At 39.7% G+C, this 21,653-nt stretch overlaps 1 protein-coding gene across 1 annotated transcript in view; it reads left to right on the top strand.

Annotated features, from left to right (window-relative positions):
- The window catches only part of cln8 (CLN8 transmembrane ER and ERGIC protein), a 32,152-nt gene extending 14,733 nt beyond the window's left edge, over positions 1-17,419 (top strand). The window contains exons 2-3 of the mRNA XM_060821611.1: positions 12,833-13,596; positions 14,348-17,419. Of these exons, the coding sequence (XP_060677594.1) occupies positions 13,033-13,596; positions 14,348-14,659 (876 nt within the window). The 5' untranslated portion in view covers positions 12,833-13,032 and the 3' untranslated portion in view covers positions 14,660-17,419. The remainder of the gene's footprint in view (positions 1-12,832; positions 13,597-14,347) is intronic.
- The last annotated feature ends 4,234 nt before the right edge of the window (positions 17,420-21,653 follow it).

The raw sequence follows: 21,653 nt of genomic DNA, 5'->3' as shown, positions 1-21,653 counted from the left end.
AAGATGTTTATGTATCAACAAAGTCATAGAGATGTACAGCATGGAAACAGACCCTTCGGTCCAACCCGTCCATGCTGACCAGATGTCCCAATCCAATCTCGTCCCACTTGCCAGCACCCGGCCCATATCCCTCCAAACCCTTTCTATTCATATCCCCATCCAAATGCCTTTTAAATGTTGCAATTGTACCAGCCTCCACCACTTCCACTTCCTCTGGCAGCTCATTCCATGCATGTACCACTCTCTCTGTGTGGGGAAAAAGTTGCCCCGTAGGTCTCTTTTATATCTTTCCCCTCTCACCCTAAACTTATGCCTTCTCATTCTAGACTCCCTGACCCCAAGGAAAAGATTTTGCCTATTTACCTTATCCATGCCCCTCATAATTTTGTAAACCTCTATAAGGTCACCCCTCAGCCTATGACGTTCCAGGGAAAACGGCCCCAGCCTGAAGAGAAAATCAGATTTCAAATTCTGCAGCTTCCACATTGTCACCTGACATTTCTATCTAATGTAGTCTTTAATAAAACTGAGTTATTGAATTTATGACAAAATCCAGGCCAGTGTATTAGGGGAGAGACCTAGCGGACCTAGACTTAATTAAGTGCAAATAGATAGATTTTGCTCACTGTATCTGTATTCATTCTACAAACTGAATACTCCAGTTTCCTTGAACTTCAGAGACTAATTTTGATCTCTAGTGTACTCCAGTTTTGGGTGGTAGAGGTCACAATGTCTGTTGGAAATCTGTGCCATATTCTTGTTTGTGAGCCCTATGGCTGGTGGAATTAAGTTCCCGTTTCAAGAAAATGTTGGCTTCACCTACCGGTGTAAAAGTGGGTGGTGAAGGGCACCATGCTCTTTTGAGCTCAGCAACCTGCTGATCGCCAAGACTTCATTACAACCATGGACACCTGGCAGGAAAGAGATTGTGAACTGATGTGCAGATGATATCAGAGTTAAAAGCCTACTTAGATTCCAAGGTAGTATTTTGGGGACTTTGAAAATGTGACAATTTTCTTCAATGTGAGCTGTTTTAGTTAGTATCGAAGATTCACCAGTCGGGATCTTCAAAGACTCTGCTGCATGATGATGGGCAGGATTGAGAGGCAGTTTGTCTGCCCATGTCTATTTGTATCTTCGCATCTAAGGCAGAGTTAATGTAATGGTTGTGGCATAAATTGCATTATAGAAGTGTTTCTTTCCAGAGGATATTATGCAAGAGGCTTCCCCAGTTTGTCACAATGTGATGTTAATGCCTGCCTCGTCACCCTGAAATGCCTATTCCTATTTAGTGCTGTACATGCTCTTGCATAAGTAAATAGAAATGCCAGCTGGATTGGTCAGGAGCTAGCATTGCCTATAGGAATTCATTTCCAAGATGCCAGCAACATTTCTTCAAGCTCTACCAAACAATGTGGTAGTGTAGGAAACTGCCTTTGCAGAATGTAAGTTAGCGGCTGAAAGATGTATTTGTAAACCAGCTGCCGAAGAATTATTGCTCTTTGTTGGAATGGCAACTTTAGTTAGCATGAAGCTATATGAAAACTACTTGGGGAAAATACAAGAATATCTTTGAGATTTAATAGAATATATTTTTCAGGCATCTAGTTTTACCATAGCATTTCCAAAAAAAAAATCTCTTGACATTTTCCAGGGAACTGAGTATCCTAACAAGGGCAAAGGTTTTGCTGAGATTACATAGGACACATGGTTAGACATTTCAAAGTACTATTCCAAGTTCTAGTAATAGAACTCTTTCGAGTAATAAATGTTCTCAAGAAAAGATCTTTTTCACATTGGCTCTTTTCAAATCGTAATCTTGAGAATGCTTTTTGTGATAGTTTGAAATTACGCTTATGATCTGAACCTGTGAAGCATTAAAACTAGAGGGTAAAGGCAGAATTTCCTGAAGGGGAACGGAGTCTGCCTTTATCACGTGGGTATGAAAACTAATATTTTGTACAATACAGAATTTAGCCAGAAATCAAAATAAATGATGTTCAATAACTGTTGCTTAAAAAGCATTTGAAATGGAGATCAGGTGGATTTGTTATGACTGCAGATGATTATTTCAAGCATGTCAGTTCTCAGAAGCCTGGTTTGACAGACCACATTTTGATTTGTTTTCGTTTTAATGAACTGTTCATTTGCTGAAGCATAAACATACAATGCAGTAGACATTGCTATTACAAAAAAAATCTGAAGTTTGCTAACAAATTATTATAACACAGAATAAATCAAAACATCTACTTGTAAAACAAATTCAGTTCTTAAACCTAAATTCTTACATAAAAGTATATTTCCATTAATCTCAATACTCCTTTTTATAAATTGAAAATATAAACAGCTTTTGGTTAATACTTAAAATGTACCCTGATACAGTACCAAGAACATCACTCAAAATATTATCTTACACCTTGGTAGATTTAAGTCACTTGTAATTTAAACTTTTTTAGTCTAGAGCTGCAGATAGGTCTAAGAAGAGACTATTGTACACCTAGCTTAAATGCACTCAACTTAAAATAACCCCTTCAGGGATTTTTCTCAACACTTTAGGTCTGAGACTTACACTAACTCATTAGTCTAAGGTAACCTAGTTCCTTCCCTTCTCAGGAGCATGGGTCTGTACAACCATCCTGTTCTAAGGATTTCATAGGATTGCTCAAAACAAAATAAAATTGAAACCAAAGTCTTCCACTCTAACCTATGGGTATTTCATTTAAGCTATGAAAACAAGTGCCAGAAGTCTTGGAAAAACCTTAAGGTCCCCTTATTTACCTGGGTTGAAAAAGAAAGCTAAATAAAAATTCCATAAGTGGTGCGCAAAAATGCATTCATGTGCTTCAAAAACTGTTTTTTAAAAGAAATCACATTGGCTACAAAAATACTTTTAAGTTCTGATGCACAAAATCCACAAGTTATTAACTTAAAACCGGGAACCCAAACTTGAAATGTTTTATGTATAAATCTTATAATTTACATCATAGGGTCAAACCACCAGAAAGTATGCTCCTGCAGTGGTTTATACAAATTGACTTTCTGCTTCTCCTGATTTTAAAGAAAATGAAGTTTCAAGCTTACTCTTTAAACCTTCTGTTACCTGGCAGATTTTATACAGAATCGGTGTTTACCTTTACATTATCTTTTGTAATCCTGTACGCCTGAGAAAGCTTGTAGCCTTAGATGCTACACATCTGCTAAGGAAATGCAGGAAACTGCTTGACCATGGTGGGGTGCAGGGTGGGGGAGGTGGCATTTGTTCAGAAGAATTGGGGACTTCTGTTCTTAGTGTCAATGGATCAGTGTAAATAAGGTGGTGACATTTGTTCACTTGTGGAATGTATGGCAGTACTTCCTTTTCACACTGGGGGATGGATGATTACACATTTCACAGTAGGATGTCTAATAACTAAAAATTCTGGTTACATCGAAGACTCTTAACAAAACTCATACTCAATAGGAAAAGAACCTGTAATTTTAATAAGCGGAGTGGAATATGCATGTAATAGAACAATCCTGATACGCTTTTCATGTATACCACACTGAGCAGAATTGAATTTATGAAGCTCAGCTCCCTCATTTTGACTGTTCTGGACTATGAATGTCTCATTACCCTTACAAGCTAGGAAAACACACAGGGTGAAACTGGCATAGTAAGGAAGTTGGAAGATGTTCATGTGAGAAAAAAACATTCTTCTGTAAATTACATTCACTGACTGAAGGGTTCAAGGGAAACAGACAAGACAGATGCTACTGGAAAGATTAACTCTTTGTGGTCTGATTTGAGTGAATACTGTCTTTTCATGGATTGAATGTTTTGTGTATTCCATGGAGCTTGAGATCCAGGAATGTTTTAAGTTTAATTTGCATCTTGGGAATCTAGGGTTTTTTTTTAAAAGGAAAAGCCATTTTGTAGGACAATGATACTTGACATGTTAGCTGACCAAGATTACCTCATGACCTTTCCACATAGTTTAGACTAGTCCCTCATTAGAAGGGAAGGGAATCTAGCGAAAGCAATTGGCCATTTGAGCCTGTCTGGATCCAGGTTTCCCACTTTGATGATTTGGAGGTGCCAGTGTTGGACAGGGGTGTACAAAGTTTAAAAATCGCATAACACAAGGTTATAATCCAACAGGTTTAATTGGAAGCACGCGAGCTTTCGGAGCGTCGGTCCTCCACTATCGCCTGATGAAGGAGCAGCGCTCTGAAAGCTAGTGTGCTTCCAATTAAACCTGTTGGGCTATAACCTGGTGTTGTGACTTTTAACTTCCCACTTTGATGTTCATGCTTAATTAGCCAAGTGTACACAGACCTGTCAGTTTCTCTTCCTCTGCAAACTTTTGCCATTTTATGGCTGCTCATCTGATTAAGGATATGTGGCGTTTTTGGAATTTTAATGCCAAAGTCTGTATAAAGACAGCTTGTTTGCAGCAATAAGAGGAGCCTGAGCGAGCTCTTGGGGGTAAGAGCTGGTGCCGCTACTCTGCTCAAGATTTTAGAACCTTAGCTCAAGCTGACTTTTAAGTATCGATGTTAGTGTAATATAAATGTAACTTAAATTAAACTGTTAGAGTTTTATATTCCAGACTAACACAAAGTACAATCTCCGGGACAAACCGAGAGGCTTAAGGTCGAGCCCATCAGTGAATAGGTACTTTAACACACCCATTAGCTAACATTTACTGAAACTCCTGGTTGACATGTGGACAAATCAGCTCCCAGCAAACAAAATCAATTTAAGCCGCCGGCAGGAATGCCAAACTGGTAAAGCTTCAGCAAATGAACTGTGTATGCACAACGGCATAGATATTCTATAATGTTCAGCTATTCCTCAACCAATGCATTTAACAAAGTCTTACTGTAGCCAGTCTCATTGGATGGGAGGATGAGGCAGTTGAACACACCTCCCCAAGCCAGAAAATAATTACAAAATTATGATTTTAAAAAATGTGTGGCTGAAGCTTTTGCACCAATCTTCAGTCAGCAGTATCAAGTGGATGATCCATCTTGGCCTCCTAGTGAGGCACCAGCATCCAAGATTACAGTTCTAAGTTAATTTGACTCACTGAGATATCAAGAAATAACTAAAGTTGTTAGAGACAGTAAAAGTTATGGATCCTGAAAGTGGTAACACTGAAGTCCTGTTTCAAAACTAGCACAAACTTGATCGTTGTTCTAGCTACGGTGATGTTTACCCAACAATGTGGAAAATAGTCCAGGCATGTCCTGACTGAAAAACAGGCTAATTATTGCATCATCAGCAAAGTGATGAAAGATATAGTTGACAAAGTTATAAAATCCTTGCTCACCAATAAACTGCCTGCTTTTCTTTTTCACTCGTTCATGGGATGTGGGTGTCATTGTCTGGGCTCATGTTTATTTCCCATTTTAAATTGCCCCTTGATCTGAATGGCTTGTGAGAACCATTTCAGGTGGCAGTTGAGTCATGTTGCTCTGGGTCTGGAGTCACATGTAGTTAATGACCAGTAAGAACAACATATCTCGATAACAAAGAGAATGTAGGTCACATTAGGCAAAAACAGCCTTTCATTCTCTAAAACAAGCTAGATGGATTTTTACGATACTTTACCATGGTTAGGTGGTTGCATTTGAATTTGCCATGATGCCATTTAAACCTGTTTCCCCAGAGCAGAGACCTGAGTCTCTGGATTACAAGTCCAGGGGTACGGTGGCTCAGTGGTTAACACTGCTGTCTCAGGTGAACTGGCCATGCTAAATTGCCCATAGTGTTAGGTGCATTAGTCAGAGGTAAAATGTAAGGAATGAGTCTGGGTGGGTTACTTTTTGTATGGTTGGTGTGGATCTGTTGGGCCAAAAGGCCTGTTTCCATGCTGTAGGGAATCTAATCAAATCCAGTGGCATTACCGCTGCTTCCCCTGTTGATATTTAGTTTAGGTTATGTCAGGACCACTTGACTTCAGACCTCATTACAATCTTGGTCTAAAATGGCTGCTGACACTACATTTTTGGTATCGTGGACAATGAAGAAGGTATGGGCTAAGGACTGGCAGATCGACTTTAATTTGGATAAATGTGAGATATTGCATTCTGGCAACATAAACAAGGGCAGGACTTGTACAAATAAAAGTAGTGCCTTGGGTAATATTGTAGAATAGAGAGACGTAGGGATTCAGGTACATAATTCTTTGAAGTTTGCATCTTGTGGACAAAAGTCTTTCAGCACACTTGCCTTCAGTGCTAAGACCTTTTGAGTATAGGACTTGGAAGCCATGTTGAGGTTGTACAAGACATTGGTGAGTCCTCTCCTGCATTACCATGCCTAGTTCTGGTTCCCTGTTTCTAGGAAGGATATTATTAAGCTGGAGAGGGTTCAGAAAAGATTTATCAAGATGCTCCTAGGAATGGAGATTGAGTTATAAGGGGAGGCTGGATAAGCTGGGACTCTTTTCACTGGAGTGTAAGAGGTGGAGAGGCAACCTTATAGAGGTTTATATAATCATATGGGGTATAAATAAAGTAAATGGAAGGTGTATTTTCTCTATGGAGGGGGATTCAAGATGGGTGACCTTTTTAAGGTGAAAGTTAAAGATTTACAAAGAGATGAGGGGTGATTTTTTTTGTGTGTGGTCTGTGTGTGAAGTGAACTTCCAGAGGAAGCAGTGCATATAGGTACAGTTGCAATGTTTAAAAGGTATTTGGATACGTACATGAATAAGAAATATTTGAATGTATATGGGCCAAGTGCAGGCAGGTGGGACTGGTTTAGCTTGGGATTATGGTGTAGATTATTAATGGAGTCTTTGGGATGCTTGAACAGAATTGTCTAATTTCTATGCTGTATGACTCAATGACTCTATATCACCTGACAGCCCAATGAACGCACATCTTACTTAATAAAAAAACATCCTACTTAAAGGCATCGTGAGTGTGCTTTCAGAGATGGCAGTGTAATGGCTCACCATCACGCTGTAAGGACAATGAAAGATTGGCAATAAATGTTGATTTAGTTATCAACACTCTCATCCTGTGAATGAATTAATGGTAAACTCTTTCTGTTCCAGAAACTTAACTGTAGGGACCCTGCAGAATTCACAACATGGCACAATCCAAAGGAATTGCCTAGTAAATTAAACTGTGCATTCTACAATTCCAATACACTTTGGAGTTCTCTGAAATTCACCCCTCGCCAGACCTGAGCCCCCTCCAAGTTCCAACATCCGCCCTCCTCACCTGTTGTTGGATCCAACCTCTGCCACTCGCCCTGACCCACCCTAAACACAGCATCACTAGTGAATCAAGGATCGTGAAATTCTGCAGTACTGTGTTCAGGGACCTGCATTTTCTTGAGAACATAAGTGTTTAAAGTACAGCAGTCATCCCCCGCGCGCTCCCCCCCCCCCCCCCCCCCTGCCCGCCGCTGTACCTGCAGGGGATAAGTTCCAAGACCTATCGTGGATAGGAGCAAACCCATTTATTTAAATAGGAAATTTGCCTCCCTGGTAATCCTCTGGTCCCTGGTTCTGGGATGCTCCCTGTAATATGTTTGAGTAATGGTAAACCACAGGTAACTGAAACTACGGTAACCAGAACCATGGATATGGCGGTCACCCTGTCAAAGGAACTCTATTATATGCAGTTTGTTTGTGCCATCTACTGGTGTCATTTAAATATTGCAACCATTCGGTTTTGGCTAATATACCTTTGCATGCCAATTATATTTCTGGAGTAGAGTGGTGCTGGAAAAGCACAGCAGTTCAGGCAGCATCCGAGGAGCAGCAAAGTCGACGTTTCAGGCAAAAGCCCTTCATCAGGAATAGGCTTTTGCCTGAAACGTCGACTTTGCTGCTCCTTGGATGCTGCATGAACTGCTGTGCTTTTCCAGCACCACACTACTCCAGAATCTGGTTTCCAGGATCTGCAGTCAATTTGTACCTATGCCAATTATGTTTACCTAGATTATTAAAATATTGTATAAGTAAAATATTGTGAGCTATTAATGTTTAGCAGATGGGAAGAACTATTTGCCGACATAAACATTCACCAAGAAAATGAAGTTTCTACTTTGAGTCAATGGAGCTCTTAACCATGTATCAATTCTTCTTTTAGATTTTTTTCCCACAAAAGGAAGCTTGATCTCTACTTCTGTGGTTAAAATTCAGTTCTTTGAAGTCTGCTCTAAAGTTTCAGTGCTGTTCCCAAAGATTGTCCTGAGCATCATCATGCACACAAGTGGCCCTGGGTGTATCTGATATTTGTGTATGGCTTATCATAGCAACTGATCCACATTAATACAGAGCCTTGGCTTCCCCTTGCTGCTTCTTTGGGATGGTGATGACCGAGTGGTATTATTACTGGACTGTTAATCCAGAGACCCAGGTAATGTTCTGGGGACTTGGGTCATATGGAATTTGAATTCAGTAGAAATCTAGAATTTGGAGTGTAATGTTGACCATGAATCTGTTGTTGATTTGTGGGAAAAACCCATCTGGTTCACTAATGTCCTGTAGGGAAGGAAACTGCTATCCTTATCTGGTCTGGCCTACATGTGACTCCAAACCCAAGCAATGTAGTTGAATTTTATCTACCCTTTGGGCAACTGAGGATGGGTAATAAATGTCAGATGATCTCAGATCTCTTGAATTAACAAAAAAGGTTTGCATATGTAGCCATCATAGCACTTGCACGCCACTCAACATGGTACTTGCCATTTAGAATTAAAGCCAGTTGAACAAAGTGAGGGAGACTTTTTTTTTCCCTTTACCTCCTTCCCTTTATCCTAATGATTGAAAATTACTTGGAATATTGTGTCCAGTTCTGGTCGTCCTAGTATAGGAAAGATAGAGGCTTTGGAGAGGGTGCAAAGGTTTACCAGGATGCTGCCTGGACTGGGAGGCTTGCCTTATGAAGAAAGGTTGAATATGCTCAGACTTTTCTCTCTGGAGAGAAGGAGGAAGAGAGGAGACCTGATCGAGGTGGTACAAAATGATGAGCGGAATAGGTAAAGTCAATAGCCAAAGAGTTTTCCCCAGGGCAGGATTGATTGGTACGAGGAGTCATAGTTTGAAGATATTCGGAGGAAAGTATAAAGGAGATGTCAGAGGTAGGTTCTTTACGCAGAGTTGTGAATGCATGGAATGCGTTGCCAGCTGTGGTGGTGGAAGCAGTGTCATTGGGGACATCTAAACGACTGCTAGACGTGCACATGGGTAGCAGTGAATTGAGGTGTGTGTAGGTTAAGTTACTGTATTTTACATTAGGATTCAGCCTTGGTACAACTTCGTGGGCAAAAGGGCCTGTTCTGTGCTGTACTTTTCTATGTTCTATAAAATCATTAAAGGAAATCCATTTAAGGGGAAGATAGTGACAAGTCTGAGAATGCTTGTTCCTGTCTCTAGAATTGTACCTTGTGCAAATGTAATTTGATATTACTCAGTGGAGGGATATATTAAATCCTGATTGCAAATAGATTCATGTAACTAAAGATATGGGAGAGTTTCCGTTTTGTGATTGGTGAGATGAATGTAAGTTCCAAAATTTTACCCCAACCACTGCATGCGCTGTTTTATTGCCCTGCAGGTGCCCCTCAAATTTATTCACACATCTCTGCATGTGAAACCTGGCATAAGCCAGATCATCACCAGGATATTAAGTGTTCTATTAAAAAATAATTGCTGTGTTTGGGTGGTAACTGGTGCACTTGTATGAACAGTTGAATTCTGGTTTTTCAGAAAGTTGTTAATGATGTGAAACCACCACCCAGTAGTAACCTGTTACCTTTAAATTGCTAAAAGGTGCTTCTTTAAATAATATGCAGAATTGTTTGCTATTTATATTAGGACACACTAGTTGGATTGTTAGTAAAACTTTTAATTACATTCAAAAGCTCTTAAAGCATCCTTTATTATTCTTTTTGCACCCACAAGAAGCAGCTTGACTTTTAGAACATCAAAATCCTGCAAACAAGAGTAAAGGCTGGGAGGAGAACACTGCATTAGGCAGTCAGCAAGACTGAGGGGAACAGGAAAGAGGGACCCCAGAGACGGGCAATCAGCAATAACAGAAGTGGGTGAGAAGCGACACTGAGCTAGGTAGTTGGCAACAGCTAGAGGAATATGTGAGGAATGACCCTGAGACAGACGTATCAAAGATTTATTGCCTCTGCTGCATTCTTAACTTGATGTGGAGGAGCCGGTGTTGGACTGGGGTGTGCAAAGTTAAAAATCACATAGCAGGTTATAGTCCAACAGGTTTATTTCGAAGCATTAGCTTTCCGAGTGCTATTCCTTCATCAGATAGTCACAACAGCTTGAGCAGCACCTGGAGTCACTGGTGCATCTGCAAAGCTGAGGACTTTGTGGGTAATTCATCAAATTGGTCACAGTGCAAGATAAGAGCAGCCAGGGAGGGTGTGCTATGCAACCTAGAAAGACCAGGGAGGTAAAGCAGCAGTTCAGAGTCTGAAAACAAACAAAAAATGCTGGAGGTCACAGTGAGTCAGGCAGCTACCATGGAGAGAAAGCAAGCTAATGTTTTGGGTCCAGATAATTCTTCAGAGCTGAAGTGTGGAGGGGACAGCATTTATGCAGTAGTTGGGGGACAAGTGTAATTTGGAATGCTGGGGGTGAAGGGATGTTACTGATTCAAATTACTTCACTTAATCACTTCACAGTGGCTGCAATCAAACAGTGAGGTGAGGGTCTAAAAATAGAATTTAGGCACGAGATTGAAAAGCAGAATCTGTAAGGTAGTAGTCTTAAGATTGCTCCCAACACCTTGTACCAGTGAGTATAGAAGCAAGAAGGGCGGCACGGTGGCACAGTGGTTAGCACTGCTGCCTCACAGCGCCAGGGACCTGGGTTCAATTCCCGCCTCAGGCGACTGACTGTGTGGAGTTTGCATGTTCTCCCCGTGTCTGCGTGGGTTTCCTCCGGGTGCTCCGGTTTCCTCCCACAGTCCAAAGATGTGCGGGTCAGGTGAATTGGCCATGATAAATTGCCCGTAGTGTTAGGTAAGGGGTATATGTATGGGTGGGTTGTGCTTCGGCGGGTCGGTGTGGACTTGTTGGGCCGAAGGGCCTGTTTCCACACTGTAAGTAATCTAAAAAGATTGAGCAAATAAACGTATGTCAGGAAAAATGGTGCAGTAGAAAGGACTTTATATTTCTGGGACATTGGGACTGGTTCTGTGCCAGGTGGGATGTAGACAAGGAGATGGGTTACATATAGCAGGACTGGAACTAATATCGTTGCAGGTAGAGTTTTTTGTTAGTTAATCATTACAGGTTTTAACCAGTCTTTCAGAAGTCTGGAAACATAAATTGGAGTTAACTGGAATAAAATCAAGACCAAGACTGAGAACTGAATATGAATGGGTATTTGATGTTTAGGAGGGATAGGCAAAAAGGAAAAGGAAGTAGAGTTGTGCTCTTAAGAGGATGGCATCATTCTATTAGTGAGAGGATCTACGAATAGAAGAACAGGATGTAAAATCTGTTTGGGCAGAGTTGGGAAACAGCAAGGGCAGTTGCTGTTGCCACCAAACTGTAGCAACAGTGTAGTTCAGGTTATGAATCTGGAAATTAGAAGTTCATGTAGCAAGGTAATGCAATAATCATAGGTGACTTTGATCTACATACTGTCTGAGTAAATCTAATGAGCATAATTCTTCGGAGCAAGAATTCTGGAATATGTTCGAGTGTTTTCTTGAGAAAAATGCTGAGTAACCAATTTGGGCACAGACTAGTTTAGACCTCAATGCATTGAGAAATGACAGATGAATGATTTTGCTGTAAAATTATCTTTGGGGAATAGGGACCATAGTATGATAGAATTTTGTATTAAACTTGAAAAAGATGTAGTTCAGTCAGTAAACAGGTCTGACCTCTAAACCAGGTCATTTATTAAGGTTTTGAGGAAGAATTTGGCTATGATGGATTGGCAATTTCATCAAAAGGTTTCACAATAGATTAGGCAGTGGCTAGTACTTAAAGAATCAGTACTTGTCTTACAAAACAAACATAAATTTCTATAAGGCAAAAATACCAAATAGATAGAGCACTGTGGCCAATAAAGGGAGTTAAAAATGATAAAAATAAATCAGAGGAGGTAAATTTCACCCCCCCCCAAAAAGCATCACCTACACCAGAGGATAAGTGAATATCTCCAATATCAAATTGGATCTTAATGTGGATCATGAAAAACCTCAGTATGAAGTACAGGTTTTATTCTGCTGAGCAATTTCTGTAAGAATAGTGGTGGGGCTGCTGGATGTGACATTCGACCCCTGGGTTTGGGAGAGGAAAACTTCTTGAGATTCTTGCATCTAATTACTGTGCAGGCATTCTGGCTGGAAAAAAAATTTCGGGTAAAGGCAGAATCAGGATTGGTATTATGATTGTGTGTGTGTGTGTGTGTGTGTGTGTGTGTGTGTGTATATATACCACATAATTTGCTAATAGTCAACTGAGTTGTGTCTTAAGTATGAAGGCTGATTTTTGTATTGGAAAACTGACCATTATAGTCCATTCTCAAGAAGGGTCACTGGACCCAAAACATTAACTTTGATTTCTCCCCACAGATGCTGTCAGACCTGCTGAGTTTTCTCCCCAGCAATTTCTATTTTTGTTTCTGATTGCCGGCATCCGCCTTTTTTTTTGTTTTTTTTTGTTTGTTAACCATTACAGTCACTAAGCACAAACCACTATGTTTGAGGGGAGGGAAAAGGGCAGGAATTAAATTAAAAGGAAATTAAACTTTTTTAATTTTCATACCTCAAGCCTGTGAAATAATTGTAAAGTATGCTGCAATTGGTTGACATTTGATTTGTTAATCATGTGCTTTTCCTTTAGGTGACTTGTAATTGTTCAACATCGTGATGTTAACAATAAACGCGGATGGAACTTTCACCAGATACTTTGGATATGGAGACAAACTTTGTTCTTGCTACTTGAATTTTTTTGAACAAATATAACTTTGTAATTCAAATACTCTAACCACAGAGTTATCTAACCAAAGATTAAATTCATTACAATACAAATTTCGATTAAACATGATCACTTCAGTTGACCAGATGAATTCCATCCACAAGGTTGACATGTCAGGCAACATTTTTGACATGAATTATTCTTCTTGGAATGTACGTTGCATTCTGATAGCTGCTGGTTTTCTATTCTATTTCACAGTATTCATTCTTTCACATGGATTATGCCTTATATTGTCTGTTACCTACTGTACTCTGCCAGCAAAAGAGAAAGTCTTCTGGAATCTTGCTGTTACTCGTGGTGTTTTTGGAATTCAGAGCATGGTAGCTGGTCTTTGGGCTCTCCTTAAAGATTCAGAATTGCATGCTGACAAAATTTTAGGTCAACGGAACTGGTGTTGGTTTAATATCTTAATAGCAATTGGCTTCTTTATGATGGAGAATGCAGCTCTTCATGGATCCAATGCAATTTTCAAAACATTTGATGTAGCACTGGCTGTCCACCACTTTTTTGCCATTTCTGGTTTTGCCACCAATTTGATATGGGACAATATAGGTCATTATTTGCCCATGATGATATTGTTACTGGAGATGAGCACTCCATTCACTTGCATTTCTTGGATCTTATTGAAGGTAAGAATATTGATTTTATATATAAAGTGCGCATGTAAAGCGAACAAAATAACTCTGATCCTTTAGGCCTTTTTAGAATTTAGTATCTGTTTTTAATCTTTAAATAAAGACATTTGTGTTTTTGATGGATCATTCTTCATAACAAGAAACTAATGAATTCCACCATAAATTTTAAATTATGATAGATCTGTATTGAATTTAAAATATCAGTATATCTGGGCTTCATTGCATGCTTGAAAACTAATTTCTAATTGGTCAACAGGTTCAACAGAAACATTGTGGTGCAACAGGTGCTTCTGAAGTGTAGACATGCTTCTGTTTTGTTGCACGTTTAGGGAATGCCACTATTTTAGGGTAAAGAAGTGATTCTCATAAAACATGATTCAGTTCTTTTGTTTCATAAGTTGTACTATTTAATATTTATAATTAGACAATATTTTAAAAACTTTGCAGTTTGTGTGAATTAGCAACATGAAAATAACTGCTCAAATACAGAGAGAGAGAGAGAGAGCTGTCCATTTCACAGTTTCCATAATACAGGAGACTTTAATTAATTGTCACCTTAGAATTCTGGTTAGAATAAAATTTGATTTAGCTTGTCTTCAGGATTTAAATCTAAGGAAAGCAGTGCTGCTTTTACCTGTGTCTAAAAATTACAAAAGTGTTGAGGCAAGGACAGATTTTGAGTTTACCTTTTTATTGCTTTTATTTATTGTTCCTTTTTAATTTTTAAAAAATGTTCCATTTCTAGGCTGGATTTGCACATATCCTCCTCTGGAAATTAAACCAATGGCTCATGATCCACCTCTTCCACTGTCGTATGATCCTTACCTATCACATATGGTGGGTGTGCTGGCAGAATTTGGAAATGATCAAACTTCATGTACCAGTCCCACAGGCAGTGCTGTTCTTTTCTGGACTTTTTCTCCTGACCTTTATAATTAATCCTCATTGGACACGGAAAAAAACAATGCAGCTTTTTAACCCAGTTGACTGGAATTTTGCGAAGGAGAACAGCAAGAGGGTGAATGGTGAAATGAAGATTTTGAAGAAAACAATGTGACTTGAAATATCAGGCTATAATTTGACCGCAAAAGTGCAAAATAGTATTATTAATGTGCTAACATGTAGCAAGTCTACGCAGTGATGTTAATATTCATGCTCTTGGCTTTAGAGTCTGACATCTAATATGGTGGTATGTATTAATTATCTCATCGTAAATAGATCTTTTTGTACAAGCAAGATTATGCAAGAAGTGTTTTCAAATTGAATACAGAACAAAAGAGTCTAGGTTAACAAAGTTCAGACATTGGCTTAAGCAACAGTGTGAATATTTGCTGAAATTGGAGCACTTGCTTGACATCACCCTCTTGAGAATTTTGTTTACGATGGAAGTGTAGCATCAAGGTGAGTTAAGTCTTTCGGAAAGTTCAGTTTTTTTAAAGAAAATCTATTTGTAAAATAGTAATAAATCTCCATAACTTAAACATGGCAGTATAAATCCAAAGAGTTTGTGCTAAATTGTTACTTTAGTTTTTCATGTGAACCTTTTTGGATTCCTTGCTGTTTGTTTTCTACATGAGAAAATTTGACACATGTATTTACACAAATTATGTATTTATACCAACTTCACAGGGATGGAATCAACCAAAATTTTGTGCAATAATGTGATAATTCTATGGGGTGTTGTAATTGCATCAGAGAAGAAGGACATTTGGCCTATCAAGTCTACACTGACCCTCCAAAGAGCATCCCACCCAGACCCAGCTTCCCACCCCAACTCCACATTTGCCATGGCTAATCCAACTAGTCTACAATTCCCTGAACACTGCAGACAATTTCAGTATGGCCAATCCATCTAATATGTACATCCTTGGTTTTGTTTTTGAATTTTATTGCCTAGATGCTCCTGTGGAGCAATGAAACCTAATTTTACATTGTTACCAGCAGTGGCTTAGCTGGTTAGCACTGATTCTGCAGAATGTTCTGGGTTCGTGTTTCACTCCAGAACTTGAGCATAAAACACAAGACTGACAGTTCATTGTAGTACTGAAGAGGTGCTGCACTATTTGAAGTCCCATTTTTCAGATGAGATGTTAAACAGATACTCCATCTGCTCCCTCTAGATCCTGTGACATTATTTTGCAGAAGATCAGGGGCTGAGTTATCCACTGTCTCCTGTTTCAAGTGCATTCCTCAAACAACAACAGCAAACAGATTACCTAGTCATTATCAAATGTTGTTGAGATCATTTTGTGTTCAAACTAACAACTGTACTTCCTGTATTATAGCAGTGACTACACTTGATTGGAGAGAGAGCATGGTGGAGTGGCCTATGGTTAAGGATGCGAGATAAAGTTGTCTTTTTTAATTGGCATTAATGCAGTAGTTGGTCTAAAATTCCCAACAATTTAAGACAGCTGTTTACCTTTTATGTTTAAGAAAATTATTGTCCTTGTGCTGCATTGATTCATATGAAACCTATTTTTGTTTCTGCCTGGAAAATTCTACAAGGTTTGACAATGGAATGCGATTCATTTTGTTTAGCAGCCATTGATATGCTTTATTTTCGAGATGACATCCTTGTGTCTCTCCAATGTTATCTATATCAGTTTTACCTGTTTCTAAATATGTTTAGACCATTTAATTGCTTTGTTGGATCTTTAATTTGACTTGTGACTCCAACGCAAGCTTTGATTTGGAAAAGATGGACTGTAGTGGTGCAAGAAATGTGGCTGATCACATAAGGACAATTGGGCTTGAGTAACAAGTGCTCACCTTCAAAGAATAAAAAATAGATCCAGGATCTTGTACTCTGTAAAACTTGCAGAACATAACTTTTGAGTTCTTTAATTTGATGCTGTTAGATCAGTTACTTTAGAGAAACATCGCTATTCGTATTTCAACAATGTGTGTAATCTACAGCACTTTAGATAGTGGTCTGAAGTGTTTTGTGATAATGAATTGCTTATTTAGCTTTGTTGTTTTAAGGCTACTCTCTGAATAAGTAATCTTTGTTCATTGTAATTGCTTTTTTACATTTTTAACTCCAGGTCAAAGAAATTATTATTTTTTTAAGCTTTTGTATTTGTAAAAACTGATTCCAATTTGTATCTGGCTGTGAAGCCTGCACTGATGGATAGTATTGGGTGTGGTGTATTCAAGTATACAGACTTCTGCTTTGGATTTGTGATTATTTTGCCATGGAAAAGATTTAGGACTAAGTTGTATTGATGTTATTGGTTTTAGTACTATGTACCCATAGCAATAGAAATAAGCATATTATTAGAACAAAGATGATGATTTTGATAAAATGAAGACTGTAGAGGGGTATCTAATGCCAGACCTGAGTTTTTCCAGCATATTGTTTTTGGTGATCATTTTGATAACTTGGCTGTGGCTTGCAACAGTCATTCATAGCATGGTGAGGACTGAGGTTCTGTAATCTGTTTGATTCATTGTTGAGAGGATAGTTGCTGGTGTAATTAACATCTTCCTCAGATTAATCCCTGAATGGAGAACATGTTTGAGGAAATGGCCTTCTCTCAATTACTCTGCTCGAAAGAAATATATGTAGGCCAGTGTGGCTAAAGGTAAATGGTAGAGGGAGCCACTGAGTGAGACAGAAAAGATGCAAGTATACTTGATGAAGATAGTTGCTTAAGGCTGAGTTAACTGATCATGTTCTAACATAAGAAAATGTGGTTTTCTTCATCCAACTTGCTACTTGTGATGTTTTTTATTTTATTTAAGAGTAGGAATTAAAATTTGGATTAATGTGATTGACTATAACCATTTGAACATTTGTGATAACTTGACAAAAATAAAGCAGCTCAATCATTCCTATCTGGTCACAGTTCATTTGTCTTATATCAATTTGTCTTTCAAAAAATTGGTGACGTTTATATGAAAGCATGGGTGAAGAACTTGGAAAATTCAGATGTCCGGTTAAATAATGTAACTGAATATAGGGTAAAACTATCAAATTCTTCATGAGACAGATCCAATGGTGCTGAATTTAACGTAGGCAGAGGTGGGTACTGCACATGCTGGAGATTAGAGTCAAAATTAGTGTGGTGCTGGAAAAGCACAGCAGGTCAGACAGCATTCGAGGAGCAGGAAAATCAACAGTTTTGGGCACAAGCCCTTCATCAGGGTTTCTCATTCCTGATGAAGGGCTTATGCCCAAACCGTCTATTTTCCTGCTCCTCGGATGCTGCCTGACCTGCTTTTCCAGCACCACTCTAATCTTGACTCGGAAATTAAAGCAGGCTTGCAATTTGAAATAAGGTCATTATGAACTTCATCATTGGGCCCAGGTATGAAAAATAACTATAAAAAGGCATTTATAATTGTTAATCTTTTACGATTTGCAGAATGCCCATACGTTCCAATGAGAGAGTTGAACCCATAATTTCTACTTTTTGAAAAAAAATAGAACTAATAGTGGAAAACAAGGAGAGGACAAATGAATTGAATGGTTCTCTATGATTCAGGATATAAATAATATCCCACAAATAACAACAAATGGAAGAGGAGGAACTCAAAATTACAATCGCTAGGGAAATGATACAGAGCAAATTGGTGGGGCTGTAGGTTGGCAAATTTCCAGATTTCATTCTAGGATCTTTAAACGTGGCTGGTAAGATAATTGATGGGTTGGTCTTAATTAATTTTTGAATGAAATTGCCAAAATGTTATCATTTGGGCCAAAAATTCAAACAGCCTTTGTGCGAAGATCAGTTAGAAGTTTTTAGATACTATACAGTGATTTTGGTATATCTTATTTTGCACAATTCTTTTTGAACAAAATAACTGTGGAATACAGATATGACATCATCTGATAGTATTGGGGTCTATATGATAATCTCCCATGACATTACCCCAGTGAGTTAGAGAATTCATATTCCTCTAACAGGGGTGTCATTTTCCTATTGTGAGATTCCCTGCTCCTCTAAACTAATAGATAATTGTCGGTAATAATGCAAGTTATTTTTACTTTCACCAAGTAAAAATTTCCAGCAATCTTGATTTTGTTGGAAAATTGCATCCACTGTCTCGCTCTCGGCTAAACATTTCCAGAAATTGGCACCAAGGATTTGGGTTGAAAGTTCCAATTTATTTTAAATGGGTAAAACTGTTAGAAATTGGTTAACATTTTTCAACTTAATATTTTAAGGAATTTGAAGTTCTTCTCGTTTTACTTTACCAAATTTGAAAAAGTAAACAGTTAAGCAGAAACAGTTAAGGACTGAGGAAAACATTCTTCTCTTAAATTGGTAAGAACCTGTTGCCTTTTCATGAAGCATCAAGACTGCTGCTTATAATGGAACTGACACTGATTAGTCAGAAAATTGTGTGCACTCACCTGGTTATCTTGAAGTGTCCGGATTCTGCATTGGAGTGGTGCTGGAAAAGCACAGCAGTTCAGGCAGCATCGGAGGAGCAGGAAAATCGGCGTTTCGGGCAAAAGCCCTTCATCAGGAAGAGGCAGAGTGCCTGCAGGGTGGAGAGATAAATGAGAGGAGGGTGGGGGTGGGGAGAAAGTAGCATAGAGTACAATAGGTGAGTGGGGGTGGGGATGAAGGTGATAGGTCAGGGAGGAGGGTGGGGGAAGGCAGTAAAGCGTGTTCCCGCGAGGAGGTTGTGCGATTCATTAACTTTTCCAACACACTTCATCCTGACGTTAAATTCACCTGGACCATCTCTGACACCTCCCTTCCCCTCCTGGACCCCTCCATCTCCATTAATGACAACCAACTTGACACCGACATTTTTTACAAATCCACCGACTCCCACAGCTACCTGGATTACACCTCTTCCCACTCTATCTCCTGCAAAAATGCCATCCCGTATTCCAATTCCTCCACCACAGAACACATCAGATGGCATCCTTTAGAGACCGCACTTTCCCTTCCCACGTGGTTAAAGATGCCCTCCAATGCATCTCGTCCACATCCTGCACCTCCGCCCTCAGACCCCACCCCTCCAACCGTAACTAGGACAGCATCCCCCTTGGTGCTCACCTTCCACCCTACCAACCTTCGCATAAACCAAACCATCCGACAACATTTCCGCCACCTCCAAGCAGACCCCACCACCAGGGATATATTTCCCTCCTCACCCCTTTCCAACTTCTGCAAAGACTGTTCCCTCTGTGACTACCTGGTCAGGTCCATGCCCCCCAACAACCCACCCTCCCGTCCTGGCACCTTCCCCTGCCACCGCAGGAATTGCAAAACCTGTGCCCACACCACCTCCCTCACCTCCATCCAAGGCCCAAAAAGGAGCCTTCCACATCCATCAAAGTTGTACCTGCACATCCACTAATACCACTTATTGTATCCATTGCTCCCGATGTGGTCTCCTCTACATTGGGGAGACTGTATGCCTCCTAGCAGAGCGCTTTAGGGAACATCTCTGGGACACCCGCACTAATCAACCACACCGCCCTGTGGCCCAACATTTCAACTCCCCCTCCCACTCAGCCGAGGACATGGAAGTCCTGGGCCGCCTCCACCGCCGGTCCCTCACCACCAGACGCCTGGAGGAAGAATGCCTCATCTTCCACCTCCGAACACTTCAACCCCAGGGCATCAATGTGGACTTCACCAGTTTCTTCATTTCCTCTTACCCTGCCTCACCCCAGCTCCAGCCTTCCAGCTCAGCACTATCCCCATGACTTGTCCTACCTGCCTATCTTCCTTTCCACCTATCCACTCCACCCTCCTCTCTGACTTATTGCCTTCATCCCACCCCCATTCACCCATTGTACTCTTTTTGCTACCTTCCCCCACCTTCCTCCCTCCCTCTCATTGATCTCTCCACCCTGCCTCTTCCTGATGAAGGGCTTTTGCCAGAAACGTCAATTTTCCTGCTCCTCGGATGCTGCCTGAACTGCTGTGCTTTTCCAGCACCACTCTAATCCAGAATCTGGTTTCCAGCATTTGCAGTCATTGTTTTTACCTGTCTTGAAGTGTCCGCCTGCTGATGTAGGAGTCAGAAGAACTGTTTCAACGCAGGACTCTGCAAAGGTAACAACACAGATTACACACCGTCCTTTTGAGGCACTAGCTGCCATCGGGTAAACTTAAATGTCTGGTGTCAATGTTATGTGATACGTGAATGAGTAAGTCCAATTATGTCGAAAAATGGCAGCCTTGACTGATGCCACATTGTGACTTGGCTTCATCTTGCATGTATTCATCCTCCTTCTGTCTATGATTCATTGATTCTTAATTCTAAACACTTGGAGACATGCTAAAATGTACAGTGACTCAGCTTTAATTGAATCCGGTCAAATACTAAAGTTTTTGCCATAATGTTAGCCCTGGAAGAAGGCTTGAAATATGGTAAATGTCTGAATACAAAGTCACATGTTCAATTGGCTACTACCTTATACATTTAATTCCTCCACCATTGACATGCTGCATTACAGTATGTACGATCTCCACAATGCACTGTAACAATTTACCAAGCCTTACTCAACAGTCCAAACACGCGACCTTTACACCCAGAATACAAAGAGCAGCAGATGTATGGGAACACAATTCCCAGTTACATATCATCCTGACTTGAAAATCCACCTCCATTCCTTTGTCATTGCGTCAAAAACCTGGAACTCCCTACTGTCGTAGCACGTGAACTGTAACATTTCAAGAAGGATGTTCACCCTCTCCATCTTCTCAGGGGCTATTAGAGATGGTCAATATTTTGGTGTCACCTGCAAAATTAGATGCACTATTTTATTTCTTCATCCATTTATATGTAATGCTAAGGTTCCAGAATTGATCCCTGTTACCACATTCTACCTACCAGAGAGTAAACCCTTAATACCTATAATTTAGATCCAACTTCCAAACAAATTACTGTCACAAGTCATGTGGTTATCTCTGATCCTGTTATGTAGTCTGAAAGTATGTTTTTCATTGGTAAGCATAGTTGTCTCTCATATTACAGACTTGTGCATTTTCCTAAAAATTGATGCTATTTATGGGATTAGCTTTTAAATGCTTTTGAACTGTTGATGTATTATTGAGCAGCTTTGCTAAATGCAA

This window comes from Hemiscyllium ocellatum, chromosome 3, assembly GCF_020745735.1.
Source record: "Hemiscyllium ocellatum isolate sHemOce1 chromosome 3, sHemOce1.pat.X.cur, whole genome shotgun sequence".
Lineage (NCBI taxonomy): Eukaryota > Metazoa > Chordata > Chondrichthyes > Orectolobiformes > Hemiscylliidae > Hemiscyllium > Hemiscyllium ocellatum.
Note: the sequence above shows the minus strand (reverse complement) of the source record. Positions and strands in the feature narration are given on the sequence as shown.